Here is a 19,842-nt window from a genome sequence, read left to right as displayed (position 1 = left end):
AACACCCACAGAGCCAGGGTCCTTTGCTCACCTAACCCACAGGAGATGGCTAGCCCTGCTGTCTCTCACCTTTGCCTGTGGAACATGTCCTTCTCAACCTCAGCTTCAATCCCAAACCTCCCCACCCTGCCCCCAGGGCCATAACCATCTCCTAGGTGCCAATGTCTTTGGTGCTGGGCGCTCAGCTGGGGCAGGCAGGCTGCCAAGCCCGGAGGGAGTTCTTAGAGACTGGGGAGCTGGGTGCCCAGCCCCTGCTTTGCTCTCGGCCTCCTCCTCTGTAGATCCCTGCCTCTCTCTCCCCGTAAGGCCTTAGAGGTGAACACACAAAGATCCCCTGCCCTTAATTACTGGCCAGGGCTTCCCAGGAGCAAACAGAATTGGAGGCGCTTGCTCAACTCAAGGAAGGGGTGGGGATCTCAGTCAGCAGACTCCCTGGCCTGAGCTCTTCTCTGCTGGATTCTCTCTGAATCGTCTTTAGGGTGGTCAGTTTGCTGCCCAGCAACAGCCTACGTTCTTTCACATCCTAGAATGTCATAAACTCAGCATCTGGTGGACAAGTCAGTAGTTCTATACGAGGTGTCCAACCCCCCAGGGGCTTCCCTACAAGCTCCACATCCAGACCAGCTTTCCAGAAGCTCTGGAAACAACCTGGCCTGGCAGCATCTGTGGGATGTCCTTCAAAGTCAAGAGCTTCCTTGGGAGCCATGACAGGGGCACTGGGAGGTGGCTATTCCCCAACCAAATGCTACAAGAAACCCACTCGGCAACAGCAAGCTGACTCTGAAAGGGGTTCGGTGGGTTTTCTGTTTGTGGTGGGGGGACGAGAGGCTTTGACCATAAAAACCCTTTGTTAAAGCCCATCGAGGACCTGGGCGGGGGGAGGGGGAATAAAAACAAAAAACAAACAAAAGCTGTGACGTCCCTTGCATGTTTCAAAAGGAAAAAGGACACGCTGCACATTGTGTGGTGTGCAGCGGAGGGAGCCAGGAGAGCCTTCTGTATCCCACATGCTGCATCTGTAACCACTCAGGCGCCCAGACTGGGGCAGTGGATGTGGTTAATCATGGGACCGTGTGCAGCCACACCGGGCTCGTGCGGGTGTCAAGAGATACGACTGCAGGCTTGGGCTATGTGTCACCTCCGAGCCCAAAGAGGCCCCAAGCTCTGGTTACAGGGGACTCTCCACCATGTGCACCAAAGCCACAAATCTCCCCACCCTGGGCCCAGGCCAATATCCTAACCTTTCAGCTAGAAGAAACAGCCACAGAAAACCATTTATGTTTCCTTAAGAAAATAAATATTTCCAAGAGGTTAAGCGAAAGTACAGGGGCTGGGCAGGGGCAGAAGTGGGGCCAACACTGTCAGTGAGCTCAGCGGCCCCTTCCTCCAGAGTCCCAGCTCGGGCGTCGGGGCCCTCGCTACGTCTGGGCGTCAGATGCTCGCAACTCCGTTTTCCCATCCTAGGGCTCCACGAGTTGCCCATTTTGTGGAGATGATGCCATGTACTCCCATACTGGCTGCGAGCCCCGGCTGGCCACAGTGCCTTGAGGTGGTCAGGGCTGGGGGCTCTGGTCAAACCAGGCGTAAATCCGTTTCTATTTTGACCACCAGGGAAGAAATAAGAATCAAGTTTAGAAAACGCCCAGTGAAGATATTCAGTCACTGGACGGCTGCATCCTCAGGACCAGCTCTTCATCAATAAAAGGGAGTCCAAGCCCTGGGCCCCCACTGCAGGAGAGGCAGACAGAGAAGTGTCACCTCTCAGCGCCGTCGGAAGGCCCGGGATATTCTCCAAGCGTTGGGTTCCTCGTAGCGGTTGTACAAGGGTTCAAGACGCTGCTGCTTCTTCTGCTTGCTTAGCTTGGTCGGGTCGGAGACCTTGAAGAAGGCTGGAGCAAATTCCACAAGCCACCTGGGGTCGATAGTGGTGACCTCACGCATGTACTCCTTCGTGGTCAGTACCAGCTCGTGATACACCACCCTGAGTGGGGCACAGAGATCAGGCTCAAGCCTCCCATCCAGGCTCCACTCCAGTCACTGTGGTCCCCTGTGGGCCTCAGCTGAGCTTGAGTTTTACCCTCTTAACTCCCCTGCCTGAACCCTCAGGGGACTGCAGTCTCTGTTTACGACAGCCACACCCCAGTACTGAGGAGCCTGCACACCTCTACCCACGAGAAGGCTGTCAGGAGGCTCCGGCCCTAACTGGTTAAGTGACACGAAGCCAAACACAGCTCTTCTCTGGACCTGGCTCCCTGCTCTGTGGAGCGTGAGGGTGGTTTTTCAGGCTGTCTACACAGACTCTGGGGCCCTGAAGAGGAGCCTCGGGGGCTGCCACAGGGACTGGGGAAGGCCACGCAGCAAGGCTCTGCATCTCCGATCCTCCCTGCAAGGCAGCACTGTGGTTTCTTATCAGTTTGATATTAGGGTGGGTAAGAGTCCAATTTTTTAAAAATGTTACGTAAAAAACTTGTTTAAACCACCTCATTAGACAATCCCTAAAATCCGCCTTCCCTCTCACCCCTATGATTTTATTTCTCTTTAACAGGCCAGATACTGTGCCTACTTCAGGCTTCCACTGTTCTAGAAACAGAAGCAATGTCGGAGGAGAATGTGCTGGGTTGGGTGAACAACTAAATGTAAAATGGCAGTAGAATTTACAGGTTCTTTCTGTCCACAACTGCCCCCAGACCCTGGCCCTGCCCCTGCCCACCTACCATTCTGGCTGTCTATTGAAGAGAGCACTGGAAGGGTGGATGTAGACCACCTGTTGGTCAATCAGTGTCCGGTAGCCCTCCTGAGGGTCTTTCTTGGCAGCATTCCGGAAGAATCCACTGCAGATGGCCTTTTGCACTCGGACTGTGGACTTGCCACAGGAGACCACATCCAGCTTGTGTCTAGCAGGGCAATAAATCAAGGGAAGATAAAGATGGGAGACTAGCTTGCATTCAGAGGTTCTGTCTTCCAGAATGATGATGCCCAACACCCCCACCATGGGTCCCCAGAGTCTGGGGTTCCCCTCTGGAAGAGGTACCTAAAGGTACCACAGGCACAGCTCCACAGTGGGCAAGATGGATACAGTAAGAGCCAGAGATCTTATTCAACTCTACCAGTAATGTCCCAGAGGCCTGTAAACTAAGCATTTTTCAACAACTAATAAGTCAACCTCTTAGGAACTTTCTGAAGTGATTCTCAGCTGCACCCTTGCTTGGAGAGAGGTATAACAAAGATGGAAAAACTAGAGGAAAAAGCTTATGTGAGGGGCCTGTAACTTCTCTCGGGTGCATTTAGAGATCAACAGACATGACGGTCAAGCAGGTTGAATTCACACATGGGGAAAAGTCGCCAGATGGTACCTGTCCATTATGCCTAACATCTGCTTGCGAATATCCTGGGCCCGACGCAGCGAACGAGCCTGGATGAAGTTCTCATAGCACCAGGGGTTGGAGAACTTGTTGTTCTTCCAGGAGTTGTACACAGCCAGCAGGGTGAGGTGGTCCCCTTCGGTCTGGTGGAATTTAGCTTTCTTTTGATCTGCAAGGGCTTGTTTATCCTGCCAAGAAGTGGGATAGAGGATCGTTTTCTGTCCAACAGCTACTAAGTAATCACCCAGCAGTTCCAGGGAGCCCTATGTGACCCTGTCAAGTGTCCACTGTAAGCACTTCAGTGGCAACAGGCTGATTTTACCCAACTTCGCCACACCCCTACCTGAATTTGAGTCTGAACTCCCTACCTTGGGCCTGTAGAAGACATTCTGCACAGACAGCATGGACACAATGGTCAGCATTTCCTCACTGCAGCCCAGATGCACAGACATGATCAGCATTTTGCACAGCATTGGCTCCAGAGGGAATTCTGCCATCTAGAGGGAGAAGAAGAAACTACAGTTGCCCTGGGGAAAACCCGTCGGTACTTGCCAGCATCAGACACTGATGGTCCGAGTGGGCAACAGACCACAGGACATTGACTCAAGCATGATGATGTGAGTTGCCTCTCTCTATCAGAAGAATGTTGTTTTTTAATTTCCCAAATAAACCTCAACGAAATGTATGTGACCAAAGACATAACTATTGTCGGGACAGATGGGAATTTTGCAGACATCTTTTAAAATTTAAACTCGATAACATATCCTGAAGAGGGGTACCTGGGTGGCTTAGTCGGTTGAGCCTCCAACTCTTGACTTCAGTTCAGGTTATGATGCCACAGTTATGGGATCAAGCCCTGTGTTGGCCTCTGCACTGAGCATGGGGCCTGCTTAAGATTTTCTCTCTCTCTCTCTCTCCTTCTTCCCCTCTTCCCACTGGCATGCATGCACATACACTCCTCCCCCAAAATAAAAGAAAATTGTTTTAATTTAAAAAATATACATATATATATACATCCTGAAGTAAAACTGTGGATAGAATTCCTTTTTCTGTAAAGAACAAATAGTTTTAAGTAACAGTGGAAAATCCAATTTAAAAACGGGCATCTAGAATTCTCCTCAAAGTTTATCCAGGGCCCCAGAGTTTGATTTTGCACAGAATAAAGAGTATGGAAGGCTGGCCAGGGAATCTCCCCAAAAGGACCAGAAGTTAAGTCTGTCTCCTACCCTGCGGCCCAGGCGAGTAAGCAGGCCCTCGTCATCCAAGGCCCCCAGTGTGTACAGTTGCTCCATGGCTGTGATCAAGGTTTCCATCGGAGGGGCATCCATGAAGTCAAAGGACAGCAGGTCATTGATGCCCATGGCCTAGAAAAGAAGGAAAGAAAGTGTGTGATGGGAGGGTCAGCCCTGCCAGTGTTAACGTGGAAGGAGAGTACTTGTCTACTTCTTTCCAGTTTCTTCTGTTGCAAGTAGGAAGTCATCCTCAAGATTAGCAGTCACCTCCACGGCTGAACCACATAAAACTCAGACCGATAGAAAGCTTATACGTTCTCAGGAAACTTTTTTTTTTTTTTTAATTTTTTTTTTTTCAACGTTTATTTATTTTTGGGACAGAGAGAGAGCATGAACGGGGGAGGGGCAGAGAGAGAGGGAGACACAGAATCGGAAACAGGCTCCAGGCTCCGAGCCATCAGCCCAGAGCCTGACGTGGGGCTCGAACTCACGGACCGCGAGATCGTGACCTGGCTGAAGTCGGACGCTTAACCGACTGCGCCACCCAGGCGCCCCATTTTTTTTTTAATGTTTATTTGTTTTTGAGAGAGAGCACGAGTGGCAGGGGGGCAGAAAGAGAGGGAGACACAGAATCTGAAGCAACTCCAGGCTCTGAACTGTCAGCACAGAGCCCAACACAGGGCTTGAACTCACAAACTGTGAGATCGTGACCTAAGCCACAGTCAGACACTTAACCGACTGAGCCACTCAGGCGCTCCTCTCAGGAGACTTTTAAAACCACTTCTTCAGGGCGCCTGGGTGGTTCAGTTGGTTAAGCGTCCGTCTCTTGATCTTGGCTCAGATCATGATCTCACAGTTCGTGGGATTGAGCCCCACATCAGGCTCTGCACTGACAGCGTGGGGCCTGCTTGGGACTCTCTCTCTCCCTCTCTCTCTTTCCGCCCCTCTCCCACTCGCGCCTATACACACATACGTGCTCTGTCATTCTCTCTAAATATAAAAACTTAAAAAAAAATAAAATAAAAATAAAAACCACTCCTTCAAAGTAAATGTAAATACAACTCAACAACAAAAAGAAGACAACTTACAAATTGGCAGGGGCACCTGGGCGGCTCAGTCAGTTAAGGATCTGACTCTTGACTTCGGCTCAAGGCATGATCTCACAGTTTGTGAGTTCGAGCCCCATGTCGGGCTATGTGCTGATAGTGTGGAGACTGTCTGGGATCCTCTCTCTCTCTCTCTCTCTGTCTCTCTGACCCTCCCTTGCTCATGTGCTCTCTCAAAATTAACTAAATAAACTTAAAAAATATATATATATATATATAATATATATAAACACACACACACACACACACATATATACACACACACACACATATATGTACACGTATATATATATACATGTATTTTTCCCCCTAAAGTTACTGGAAGATGATTTTCAAAAAAAGGGGGGGGGGCAAAGGATTTGAAGAGACATTTCCCCACAGAGGTTATAAAAATGGTCAAAAAGCACATGAAAATATGCTCGACATAACTGGTAATTAGGGAAATGCAAATCAAAAGCACAACGAGATGCCATTTCACACCCACTAGGATGGCTAGAATCGGGAAAAGAACAGAACAAGTGTTGGCAAGGATGTAGAAAAATCAGGACCCTCATACATTGCCAGTGACAATGCAAAAACGGTGCTGCTGCTGTGAAAAACAGTTTGGTGATTTCTCAGTAAGTTAAACATAGGATCACCATATGATCCAGCAACTCCCACTTCTAGATATGCCCAAAAGAAAGGAGGGACACAAGCAGACACTTGTACACTAATTTTCACAGCAGCACTATTCACAATAGCCAAAAGGTAGAAACCACCCAAATATCCATCAACAGATGAATGGACAAACAAGACATACACGATGGAATAGTATTCACCCTTAAAAAGGAATGAAATTCTAACACATGCTCCAACATAATGAACCTTGAAAACACTATGCTAAGCAAAATAGCCCAGACACAAAAGGACAAATACTGCATGATTCCATTTACATGGAAATTAAGTTCACAGAGACCAGAAAGTGGAATAATGGTTACCAGGGGCTGGAGGGAGCAAAGAAGGGATGGTTTAGTTTACGGGGTACAAAGTCTCTGTCTGGAATGAAGAAAAAGTCCTGGGAACGGACAGTGGTGATGGCTGCACAGCACTGTGAATGTACTGAACGCCACTGAACTGTATATCTTAAAAAGGTTAAAAGGGTAATGTGCTGTGTATTTTACCACAATTTAAAAAAGAAAAAAAGAAAAAAAAACACAGCACACCAGCTTCTCCTGTCTCTTGCATACATAATTACTACTGTGCATCCAGGAAGTGCCTCATACCCTGTCAGGCTATGAGGATGACTAAGGTATGGTCCCAGTTCTCGAAGAGTTCACAATGGAAAACACAGACACAAAACCACAATAACAGTGCAATCGGCGTGCCTTGCAGAGTAGGCATTCAATACATTTGTTAGCTAATCTGATGAATCAAAGAAACAAATGAATGATGCATTATCCCAGGGTATATAAGGGGGATGCGGTAGGACCTAAGCCTTCTGTTTCTCTCCCCTAACGTGACTGTGACCATAAACACAGCAGGTGTTCAATAAATGCTTATTGTATGAATAACAACTACAAGGAATTATGCTAGCAATCAGTAAGCACTATGCCAAGGGCCTTTACCTGTATTATCTTTTATTTTCACAACAGATACTATTAATAGCTCACTTTTGGAAAGGAGAATGTAGAACAGAGGGCTGAGCAGATAAATTTGCCAAGGACTCAGAGCTCGGAGCAGAAGTTTGAGCCACAGATGCCGCTCTGTTCTCACTCCAGAGACTGAACCAGGGTTTTTTCCTGAAGCTCTGGTTTAGTCTCTCTTATACCAAATGAATAATAAATTACAACAGAGCACTCTGCACCAGTAGAGTGCCAGGGCCCCAGGGCAGCATCAGTGTCAGGGGGTGGGGATGCCATCATCTGGGAAATTATTCATGCAGCTCCCCCTGCCAAAAGAAAATGAGGGTCCTCACTGGGGACTGAGAGAGGAAGAGCAATGATTCAGAATGAAAACCAAGCTCCCAGAGGGTCAGTCTGAAACCTGTACTGACAGTTCCCTTGCAAAGTTTTTGGACGGGGAGTTCTGCTGCCATTCTAAAAGAAGAGAATTGGACGAGGGTTGAAGGAAGTGTGCCTGTCCACAGTTTGGCACTAATTAGATTTTTCTAATATCCTTTTAGAAAACGCTAACTAAAATCTTTTATAACCAAGTATCCTGCTGGTTGTTAAGGTAAGAAAAAACCGTGTGCTCACAGCAGACATGGCAACTTAGCCCCAGACCCACAGTGGAGAGGCTGTTATCACAGCCGTTTGCATTCCTTTCAAAGGGACTGGTTCCAGGAGGTTACTAAAGTATTTAACGAGGTTCGTAAAACTGACATTCATTTACTATGGACGTAGGATTGGACTATTCCACCAACCCATTCTAACAAGACAGTGATTTCTACCTTGAGAGAGAGCACTGTGCTCGCCAGGTTGGTCCTCTGGATTTCCGGCACATTGGTGGTCAGCATTTCATCTCGGTAGGCACGTTCTGTGTACAGCCTGTAACACTTCCCTGGGCCCGTTCTCCCGGCTCTGCCAGCTCGCTGCTTTGCCTGAGCCTAGAGGGGCGGGCATATAAAAGTAACATATCTGTAAAACGCTGCTGAACGGCTTTACCCAGGAAATCTGCTAAAGGGCGGGGGACACTTAGCAACCGGCAAAAATCCGAAGTGGGGTTTTTCACTTCCTTTAGGACCATTTCCGAGACTATCAATGCTCTTATCATTCCCTAAAACTCAGCATTTCAGGAAAGTTTGTTCAAGTGAGGCAAATACAAGCAATGCGAATGGAAGAAATATAAAGATCCCAGAAATACACATTCAAAATAGTGTGGCACAATAGAAAAAGCATAACATGAAAAACACCATCCCCACAGTTGTGGCCAAAAATGTAAATGAACTAAAGAAATGTAACGTTAACCATAACAATGATGACTCTTGTAGCCATTTTAAAAATCAGGTTGGGACTCTCAATGATAGAAGGAAATGTTCATGCATATAAGTGAAAAAGCAAGTTATAAAATAATACTAATTTTGTACTAAAAAAAAAAAACTAGCAAAAGGAAAAAATTGCCCTAAAACTGAGGCTAACTCTGATGGTAGGCTTGCAGATAGGTTCTATTTTCTATACTTTCGCAAATATTTGATGTTGAACATGTTTTATACCTTAATAATGAAGAAAATTAAATATTTAAACCAAAAATGCACAAAACTGCATACTTAGTAGGTTACTAGACTTGCAAACAAGCAACAAACATGAAAAAAGATGGGCAAGGGGCGCCTGGGTGGCTCAGTCGGTTGAGCGTCTGACTTCGGCTCAGGTCATGATCTCGCAGTTGGTGAGTTCAAGCCCCGCATCGGGCTCTGTGCTGACGGCTTGGAGCCTGGAGCCTGCGTCAGATTCTGTGTCTCCTTCTCTCTCTGCCCCTCCCCCGCTTGTGCTCTGTCTTTCTCTGTCTCTCAAAAATAAATAAAGGTAAAAAAAAAATAAAATAAAAAAGATGGGTAAGAAAAACATCAAAATGACGACAGTTGGTGGTAGTAGGATTATGGATAATTTAAACATTTTTCTCCTATTTCCCCCAAATAATGTAATACTTCTCCGCACTATTTAAGGGAAAGGAGCACTACTTTTTAAATTAAAAAGATATATCAGGGCGCCTGGGTGGCGCAGTCGGTTAAGCGTCCAACTTCAGCCAGGTCACGATCTCGCGGTCCGTGAGTTCGAGCCCCGCATCGGGCTCTGGGCTGATGGCTCGGAGCCCGGAGCCTGTTTCCAATTCTGTGTCTCCCTCTCTCTCTGCCCCTCCCCCGTTCATGCTCTGTCTCTCTCTGTCCCAAAAATAAATAAACGTTGAAAAAAAAAATTTTTTAATTAAAAAGATATACAGGTAGGGGCACCTGGGTGACTCAGTTAAGCATCCAACTTCAGCGCAGGCCATAATCTCACGATTCATAGGCTTGAGCCCCGTGTTGGGCTCTGTGCTGACAGCTCACAGCCTGAAGCTTGCTTCAGATTCTGTGTTTCCCTCTCTCTCTGCCTGTCCCCTGCTCCTGCTCTATGTCTCTCAAAAATGAATAAACATTAAAAAAAAATTACAAAAAATAAAAAATACAAAAAAGATATACAGGTAGTTTAACCACACGTTGCTAGGAAACAGTGAATAGCAATCTGAAGAGGGCTATTTGCTGACAAAACCATCTGTCTTACGATAAACGGTATCGGGATTGGGGCACCTGGGTGGTTAAGCGTCCGACTTTGGATTTCGGCTCAGGTCATGATCTCACAGTTCATGAGTTTGAGCCCTTCATCAGGCTCTGCACTGACAGTGCAGAGCTTGCTTGGGATTCTCTCTCTCTCCTTCTCTTGCTCTGCTCTTCCCCCGCCCTCAAAATAAGTGAACTTTCAAAACAAAACAAAACAAAACAAAAAAAATGGTTATCAGGATTTTACAAATTCCTATACCAGCCCCAAACCAAAGGATACAGAAGTCTCTAACCACACAAAGGCAGGCAGCAATGGCACACACTAGCGGACTCCACAGCATTCTACAGATGTCTCTCCAAATCAGAGAGGCCAAGTACAGCTAATTTCTCAATCACTGCGAGTTGCACCCACCACGCAGGGGCCAGACTACCCCGGTTCCAATCCTGGCTCCCCCCAGCTGTGTGACCTTAGGCAAGTCACTTAACCCCTCTGTGCCTCATGCTCATCTGTGAAATGAGGGTAATACCACCACCTACCACCGAGGATGGATGCGAGAATGCAATGAGTTCGTGTATGTACAAGTACCTTGCGCCTGGCACTTACTAAGTACTCTACAAGTGGTAGCTACTATTACCTTAAGCTCAAAATGAAAAGAGCCTTATGATTTTTATGGATGATGAAAATCATACGTGCCTCTTATAAAATATTAAGAAAATATGTAGAAGCATAAAGAAAAACAATGCATTTCACCCCCCTCAACACGGTAACCAGCAGCTCCACCGACAGATAACCCCGAGGACCGTGTTGACCACGTGCTTCCAATCCCAGGCACGCTCATGCACACTGTATACCCACGTGCGCTATTTATTTTTAAACAAAAGTTGGATTCTACTGCTCATGCTACGTTTCAGCTCACTGTTTTCAAAAAACATATCACAATTATATGCTGATGTCATTAAACATAGATGCGCACCACCCTGTTAACACCACACAACATTCTATGGCGTGGATATACCATCTTTTATTCAACGACTTTCCTTTTGGAGTTCAGCTAGAATTTTCCCAGGTTTCCTTTCATATAAATCATGCTTCAGTGAACATCCTTTTCCCTTACTCTCAGACATGCGCTCAGTCACTACTAAACTTTGAGATGTACTCCTGGAAGTGGAACTCTTTTGTCCAAAGAATGAACTTTTCAATGTCGGATACGCTGTAGCCAAAATGCCCTCAAAAAGGCGGACCAGGTTATTCATTTTTAAAAATAATTTGAGTAGGAAATGATTCCATAATAACCAAAGAAACACATTAACGTCTCATGCATTATTACTATCTCAGATGTCTGTGGCTAAGCACGGTATTTTTAAAAATACGTTCTTTTATATTTTTATAATCTAGAGTGCTAAGTTAAACTTTTTTTTTAATTTCACATTTGGCGAGGATTTTTAATATCAAAACACTACCCTGAAGATTAAACACAAACAACACAAAAACGTCCCTTATCTCACAAAAGCCCCTAGTACCTTAAAGGTTCGTCTTTGAAAACAATGAAGTTCAGAATACAAAATCATAAAAAATTTTCAGAGAAGCCTCAAAGAGGATTTTCAGGACCACTGTGGGTAGACGTTGCCATACCTGAGAGATTGGAGTGACCACGAGCTGGTCGATGCCAGTCTTGGAATTGTAAACTTTCTGCTTCACAAACCCAGGGTCCACCACATAGTAGATGCCGTCAATGGTCAGCGAGGTCTCTGCGATGTTCGTGGCAATCACGACCTGCAGACAAGAGGGACACAGCTGGAGTGAGCTGCCCAGGCTCAGCCCTGGGGTGTGACACAGGACGTCTGACCCCAGACATCTTCCTGAAGGACTGTGCAGCGATCTCCCTCTCTAGGTGACTAGCTGGCACTTGTTCTGTTTGGCTTCATCTTAAGGGTCAAGTTGGGGACAGGGTGGTACCTGAGAGGAGAAGTGGAAGAGGAGAAAGCAAAAGCCAATGAAAGCCAATTTCATTTGGTGCAAATGGCTACATATCTCATTTTCTAGATCCAATGTTGATTACTACAATTTTAATTTTCTCGCACCCTGGGAAAGCAGAGATTTCCTGGCATCACATGTGCCAGTGCAAAATGAGATTTTTCTTCCCCCGTGGGGACATCTGGACTACAAAATGGGCTGTTTGTGTATGTGGAACAAGAGAGAGATTTTTTTTTTCCCTGATCATAAAATGAACGAGGCGGCAGAGGAATTTCACGGTTTGTGTGTATGCAGCAGTACGCGTGATCTAGAAGATTATTGGTCTCGGCTTGGCACTGCCACTGTTCTTCCACAGAGGTTCAGCTAATAAACCACAATTGCTTGGAAAAATCATTGCAAGGAAGCACCAGAACATCCCACGTCATGCCAGCATCTCACTGGCCCTGAAAGGCTTCCACCTGCCACAGAGCTGCAGAGCTCTCTTCCAAAGAAGTCCGATCATCACCAACAGAACAGAGGAGGAATCGCCGTCTTTCCACCCCCCCCCAAACCTGCTCCTCCTCCGTCTTTCCCTCCTCAGCACCATCTCCCGTCCAGCTGTCCAAGCCAGAAAGCTGGGAGTCATTCTTGACTTCTCCCTGCCCTTCACCCCTACACCTCCAGGCACCCACTAGGTCTTGTCCACTCTAACTCTTCAATGTTATTCAAATCCATCTGTCTTCCATTCCTAGGAACATACTCAAGAGAAGTGAAAACATATGCCTGCACAGAAACTTGTAAACAAACGCTCCTAGCAGCATTGTTCATAATACCTAAAATGTGGAAACAACCCAAATGTCCAACAGCTGAGGAACGGGTAAACAAAATGTGGTACATCCACTCTGTGGGTGTAGAATATCATTCTACGACAGAATATTATTCGGCAATAAAAAAAAAAAAAATGAAGTCTTGACACATGCAACATGGATGGAGCTTGAAAATATGCTGAGTGAAAGAAGCCAGTCACCAAGGACCACATATTACATTATTCCATTTATATGAAATGTCCAGAATAAGCAACTCCAGAAAATAGATTAGTGGTTTCCAGGGGCTGAGCAGAAGGGGGAATGGCGGGGGGGGGGGGGGGGGGGGAGGCGGTGACTGTTAAAGGGTACAGGGTTTCTTCTGGAGGTCATGAAATTATCTAAAATCAACTGTACTAATTAATGGTTAATTACTATTAATGGTAATTAATGGTCAAACAATTCTGTGAATGTACTAAAAGTCACTGAATTCTGTTTTAAAGAGGTGAATTGTATTTATATCTATCTTAGTAAAACTGTTATTTGAAAAAGTCCATCTGCCTCCTCTCTCCCGTCTCACATGCACAGCAGTTAGCTCCAGCCATGAACTACGAACTATACAGCCCCTGAAAGGCTCTGCACGCTCTTGCCCCTGGGCTACCACAGGCTGTCCTCTTGTGTCCTGCTGTCCTTCTTGCCTATGTAAGCAGCCACGTGCTCTTCAGGACTAGCTTAGATCCTCACCTCTTCTAAGAATTCTGGGTCAGGGGCTCCCCCTCTGGGTACACAGAGCCCCAGCAGCTCTTTCACACCATATGTTAAAGGCCTGTCTCTCAGTAGATGCCCCATGGCAGATAGAGGCCTGGCCTCCCGCCCCGGCGTGTACCCCAAAGCCTGACAGACGTTTCAAAGATACTTGCTGAATGAAGGAGAGGAAGAGGAGCAGGGGCCGCATATAAGATCCTCATTCCTTAACAGATTGGTCGGACTATTTTCTAAGACATAAAAAAACAAGGCTCGCATACACCCGAAGCAATCCCCATCAGGGCCAGGTGCACACCCCACGTGGTTTCAGAGCATGCGGGCACTTCCCGTCTGCCCAGCGTTACCTTTCTGCTGCCAGGTGGGGCCGGGTCAAAGATTCGGGTCTGCATCTCACTGGGGAGAGCAGAGTACACGGGCAGGATGATCAGCTCTGGGACATCCGGTCCCAGGGATTTCATTCTCTCGTACAGGATCTCGCACGCGGTATCGATCTCCTCCTGACCAGTCAGGAAGACGAGGATGTCACCTAAGAAGAGAACGTTTACTTCCTGTGTGTATGTTCCACACGAAAGCCACGGTGACATTAAAAGAACGCCCAATGATGGAAAACACGCTCCTATTCTGACCTCTAAGAAACCAAGAGGTTTTCATCTGTCCATGTTTATTCTGGTTTTTCATTTTTTCTCATTTTTCATTTTTTTAAAATTTGTGTCCAGGGGGCGCCTGGGTGGCGCAGTCGGTTAGGCGTCCGACTTCAGCCAGGTCACGATCTCGCGGTCCGCGAGTTCGAGCCCCGCGTCGGGCTCTGGGCTGATGGCTCAGAGCCTGGAGCCTGTTTCCGATTCTGTGTCTCCCTCTCTCTCTGCCCCTCCCCCGTTCATGCTCTGTCTCTCTCTGTCCCAAAAATAAATAAACGTTGAAAAAAAAAATTTTTTAAAAAAATAAAATTTGTGTCCAGGTTTCACATTATTGTTTAGACCTTTACCACCGCTTCAAACATGCAAGACTTGGGCTTGCAGAGAGACCAATATTTAAAAGACATTTTTTAAAAGATGAGAAAAAAAGCTACCTGCATTAGGACTTTTGGCCCACGAGGAAAAAAATTCTTTTTCCTCCTACCTGGTGGTTCTGTTAAGTGGATCTGCATGACAGTGATCAAGCTGGCATCTAGATAATCTGTCTCAGGTTCCTTTGTGTACAGTATTTCCACTGGATATGTTCGACCTGGGATGGTGAAGATGGGAGCTTCATAGAAGTACTGAGAAAACTTCACTGCATCCAATGTGGCTGAGGTGACAATCAGCTTCATGTCCTGCCGTTTCTGAACCGTCTAAAGAGAAGTGCAGTGTGGCTTTACTAAGAAGGACTAACCAGCAAGTCACAGGTACTCAAATCCAATTCCCAGGATTCAGTCCCCAACAGGTAGAAGAAGGGTTGCCAAAGAGCACCTAGTTACCTTCTTCAACAATCCAAAGAGCACGTCAGTGTGAATTGTTCTCTCGTGCGCCTCATCCAGCATGATGATTGCATACTGTGTGAGGTCGGGATCAATCAGGCACTCTCGCAGCAACATCCCATCTGTCATGTACTTGATGACTGTTTCTGGGCTGGTGCAGTCCTCAAACCGAATGGTGTAGCCCACCTAAAGCAGAACCAAAGCTGAAAACCTAGACACAAATCTCTCCTTTCTGCAATTCCCAACCAAGACTGCAGCCCAGTTAGACTGTTACCTGAAATCTTAGGTAAGAATCTGAGCAAGATGTGCAGTGATTTCCTCTTAGTAAAATCTGCCTTGGACTTGACCCTGAACGCATCAATGACGACAACCCTCTCCCCCTCAGGAGAAACCTGAAGAAAGGTAGTACTATTCCCATTTTATAGGTGGAGATGTGGGCCTTTCCACACTTTCTTTAGGCATTTCCAAAACAACTTCAGTACCCATTTACCTCCTGGCCTAAGCAACAACCAAACTCTTCCGACACTCTTTTGGCCACCGACATGGCTGCTACTCTTCGGGGCTGGGTACATCCAATCTTGCCCCGGGAAGTGTAGCCTGCCTCTGCCAGGTATTGGGTGATCTGCGTTGTCTTCCCAGATCCTGTCTCTCCAATAACAATCAGGATTTGATTGTCATGAACAGCCTGAAATTAACAGAATATAAATAAATACAGTCATTAAAATCTCCCACATTGCTCTGGAGGAAAATAATATTTACGTTCCAACACTAAAGAAGAAAAGGGGGATCGATAATATACATATGGTGAGATTACAGAGTTAAAATTATTTTTAATCACACATAAAAAAATATTAATGGTGGTTTTCTATGGGCAAGGCTCTTTCTTATTTTAACTGCATGTATAATTTAAAAACTTGAAACTTTATGGGTATTCTTTAAATGACTCAATTCTATTTTTTAAAAATTTTATTCGCTTTCTTTTTAATTTTTTTTTTATGTTTTTATTTATTTTTGAGAGAGAGAGAGAGAGCATGAGCAGGGGAGGGGCAGAGAGAGGGGGAGACACAGAATCTGAAGCAGGCTCCAGGCTCTGAGCTGTCAGCACAGAGCCCGATGTGGGGCTCGAACTCACGGAGTGTGAGATCATGACCTGAGCTGAAGTCGGACGCTCAACCGACTGAGCCACCTAGGCGCCCCTTATTCATTTTCTTAAATTTATAAAAACATAAAGGCAATGCTAAAAGCATAAGCTACCACCCAGGTATCTCTGATTGTACATATTTTTTTTAAGTACTACATCCACATGGTTAAAGAATTCAACAGTAAATAAAATAGGCATATAACGTGTTCCTTTCCACTGCCAAATCTCCATACCCCAAAAGTCATCTTATTTCTACACCGTTTATAAAAGCAAAGGATTGCCATCAACCTATATGTCTATTAATACAGGACTAGTTAAATAAGGACTAGTTAAATAAGCCAGAGCATATCCACATAACAAACCACCACACACACAAAAAAAGGAACAATTTCTGAGCTGTATCATTAAGGGGAAAAACAAGATGCAGAATATATGCGTAATATGCTGCCTGCCATCTAGAAACATACAATACACATAAAACATATAATGTCTATGAATGCATGTACATATGTACTTGTACTTGCTTGCGTACGTCTGAGATAGCACTGAAAGGATTCACTGTGAACTAGTAAACTCAGTTGCCTAGGGAAAGTTTGGTTGTCTTAAAATCCAATCTCCAAAAAAATGGAAATAACTACCTAAAGCAAAGTCTTGCCCATATGGGATCATTGGTCAAGCATCCCCATTTTTCTTTTTTTTTTTTTTTTTTCAACATTTATTTATTTTTGGGACAGAGAGAGACAGAGCATGAACGGGGGAGGGGCAGAGAGAGAGGGAGACACAGAATCGGAAACAGGCTCCAGGCTCTGAGCCATCAGCCCAGAGCCCGACGTGGGGCTCGAACTCACGGACCGCGAGATCGTGACCTGGCTGAAGTCGGACGCTTAACCGACTGCGCCACCCAGGCGCCCCAAGCATCCCCATTTTTCTTACTGACCAGAGATATTGGTCTGCCCACTTGGAACTGCTCTAGGGGCCACCAGTTCAAACAGGTTTATTTCTTCTTTGGGGGGAAAAAAATAGGTAGAGGCGCCTGGATGGTTCAGTCTGTGGAACATCCAACTCTTGATCTGGGAGTTGTGAGTTCAGATTACTTAAATAAACTTTAGACAATGTATACACTAATACACATATGTATTTTAAAGTACTTGGAAACGTTCTGGGTTTTTTTCTATTCTCTTTGGAGAATGTACAAATGTACACATACCTGTCCAGCTAATTTCAGTTCAAACACGTCATCCTTCTTTTAGAAAACACCGCTATTGAGGCGCCTGGGTGGCACAGTCGGTTAAGCGTCCGACTTCAGCCAGGTCACAATCTCGCAGTCCGTGAGTTCGAGCCCCGCGTCAGGCTCTGGGCTGATGGCTCAGAGCCTGGAGCCTGTTTCTGATTCTGTGTCTCCCTCTCTCTCTGCCCCTCCCCCGTTCATGCTCTGTCTCTCTCTGTCCCAAAAATAAAAAAACGTTGAAAAAAAAAAAAAAAGAAAGAAAACACCGCTACTCCTGCACCAATACAACACAAAGGGGCATCTCACCTGGACCAGCTGCTCCTTCAGTTTGTAGATGGGCAGGCTCTCTCTCTGTTCAATGATTGACATCTGGGTCTTTTTTCCATAAGAAGCTTTGTTGCCCCCAAAAGCATGCTTCTTCCACTCGGGAATGTCATTGGGCATCATCCCGATACCCCTCATATTGGCAGCGATCTGTCTGCCTTCCGCTGCAAAGGAAAACAGGCAACTTAGTACTATCCTGAAGCTACCTCAGTGCCCCTGCCCTCAACAGTCAACAAATCCCGTTTCTCCGGTTCATCCCTCCCGTCTGCTACCTCTTGTGTTCAAGCCACCATCCTGTCTCTTCCATTAGAAAAGCCTCCTAAGTCAGCTCAGGTGTCTACACTTGCCCATCCAATCCATTCTACAGGGTACCCTCAGTAATTCTTTGGTAATGCAACTCTGATCATGCCCTTCCCCTGTTTAGAACCTGGCAACACTCCCGAGTGGACTTTAGAATTGAGCCCCAATTCCTAATGCCATCTCGAAGTCCTGCCCCCGCCCCCCCCATCCCCACCATTCCAGTCCAGCCACACAGGCCTGCTTTCCACCTCACGGCCCAAGCCCAGAAAATTCCTCAGCCTGGAACACATGCCCCCTGGCCCCACCTCAGCCCCTCCGATGACAAAGTCCTATTTATCCTTCCAGTCTCAACTTTCTCAGGAAAGTGACCTACACCACCTGTACTTCTTCACGTACCACTAGTCATGATTTAGTTAGTAATTTGGGAACTGTTTGATTAATAATTGATTTTCCCCACTAAACTGCAAGCCTCATAAGAGAAGAGATCATGTCTACTTACTTTAAAGTGTGGCTCAGTTCCCCAGTTGCCTAACACATATTACTAAGTACTTGTTATGACTGTATTGAGGAGTTACTTAACATTTACTGCACAAAGAATTATGTAAAAACGGAAGTTTCAAAGTTGTATTATCTTTAGCATAAAAAAATTCTTAGGGTGTCTGGCTGGCTCAGTTAGTAGAATGTATGGCTCTTGATCTTGGGGTTGTGAGTTTGAGCCCCACACTGAGTGTGGAGATTGCTTAACGATAAAATACTTTTTAAAAAATCTTTTTCTTTTTTAAGTAAGCTCTATGCTCAACATAGGGCTTGAACTCATGACCCTGAGATCAAGAGTCCCATGCTATATTGACTGAGCCAGCCAGGCACAAGAATTAAAAAATTCTTAAGTTATTCAGAAGAAAAACTCAGTCTAATGATTTGACCAGGGTTACTAAAACATTTTTGGGGGGCACCTGGGTGGCGCAGTCGGTTAAGCGTCCGACTTCAGCCAGGTCACGATCTCGCGGTCCGTGAGTTCGAGCCCCGCGTTGGGCTCTGGGCTGATGGCTCAGAGCCTGGAGCCTGTTTCCGATTCTGTGTCTCCCTCTCTCTCTGCCCCTCCCCCGTTCATGCTCTGTCTCTCTCTGTCCCAAAAATAAATAAACGTTGAAAAAAAAAAAATTAAAAAAATAAATAAACATTTTTGGTTTTAAAGGTTTAAAAACAAACAAACAAACAAACAAACACACACAAAAAACATGCTTTAACCAAAGGGAAAAATCCCCAAATCAAAGCTAAGGCTAAATTTTTAGTATGTGCTGGCAGTGCTTGTACTTCAAGGCTCGGGTTATTTTTGAGAAGTCCACACACCCCTACCAGGGTCTTACCATCAGGCAGAGGATCAACCCAGTGTTTGTTGAGCCCCATGGGAATAGAATCCATCTCAGCTTCCCGCTGGGCCTGCTTGAGTTCCCGCCTTTCTTTGGCTAAGGCACTCTGCATCATTGCTGCTTGGGAGAGGGAACCATCCGGGTTCTAGTGCAACAGAAGACAAGCAGCATCAGAATGAGATCTCAGCACAAAATAGCCAGGAGCTAAAATGTAAATGTTAAGCCCCTTGAATCTAAAAAACGAGACCCACCTAGAAGGATGTACCATACTACACTGGAGGTACTGGGGGAGTTGGTTGAAGATGAGAACCCCATGAGAGATAGGACAGACAAGAAAGGGATAAGAATTCTTCTGTAAGGTCCCAAGAACTAAAATTAAGACCAACATGGATGCCTCAATGAGAGATTTCAACTCTGCTTACAGAAGAGCTAATAATCAGATCCATCTGGAGATGGAATGGCTCTCCTTAAGGGTTGATGAGTTCTCTGTCACCAACAATGTCAAGCAGATAGAAGACTACATGGGAGGAACACTGCAGGACACAAGTGAATTACAAGCACTGCATGGAT

The 19,842-nt window shown here is 45.9% G+C and overlaps 1 protein-coding gene across 1 annotated transcript in view; it reads right to left on the bottom strand.

Annotated features, from left to right (window-relative positions):
• Positions 1-1,274: 1,274 nt before the first annotated feature.
• Positions 1,275-19,842, bottom strand: part of DHX8 (DEAH-box helicase 8) — a 31,879-nt gene continuing 13,311 nt past the window's right edge. Inside the window, exons 11-23 of the mRNA XM_047093375.1 lie at positions 19,270-19,417; positions 17,585-17,766; positions 15,400-15,594; positions 14,910-15,095; positions 14,573-14,783; positions 13,798-13,979; positions 11,565-11,705; positions 8,129-8,284; positions 4,589-4,726; positions 3,731-3,859; positions 3,354-3,550; positions 2,715-2,894; positions 1,275-1,981 (exon numbers count right to left, since the gene is read on the bottom strand). Coding sequence (XP_046949331.1) covers positions 1,762-1,981; positions 2,715-2,894; positions 3,354-3,550; positions 3,731-3,859; positions 4,589-4,726; positions 8,129-8,284; positions 11,565-11,705; positions 13,798-13,979; positions 14,573-14,783; positions 14,910-15,095; positions 15,400-15,594; positions 17,585-17,766; positions 19,270-19,417 — 2,265 coding nt within the window. The 3' untranslated portion in view covers positions 1,275-1,761. The remainder of the gene's footprint in view (positions 1,982-2,714; positions 2,895-3,353; positions 3,551-3,730; positions 3,860-4,588; positions 4,727-8,128; positions 8,285-11,564; positions 11,706-13,797; positions 13,980-14,572; positions 14,784-14,909; positions 15,096-15,399; positions 15,595-17,584; positions 17,767-19,269; positions 19,418-19,842) is intronic.

Source organism: Lynx rufus, unplaced genomic scaffold, assembly GCF_022079265.1.
Source record: "Lynx rufus isolate CCGP_SWC_20201006 ecotype Redwood Valley unplaced genomic scaffold, mLynRuf1.p SCAF_34, whole genome shotgun sequence".
In the NCBI taxonomy this organism is placed as follows: Eukaryota; Metazoa; Chordata; class Mammalia; order Carnivora; family Felidae; genus Lynx; species Lynx rufus.
The sequence above is the reverse complement of the archived record's forward strand: the minus strand, read 5'-3'. Positions and strand labels throughout refer to the sequence as shown.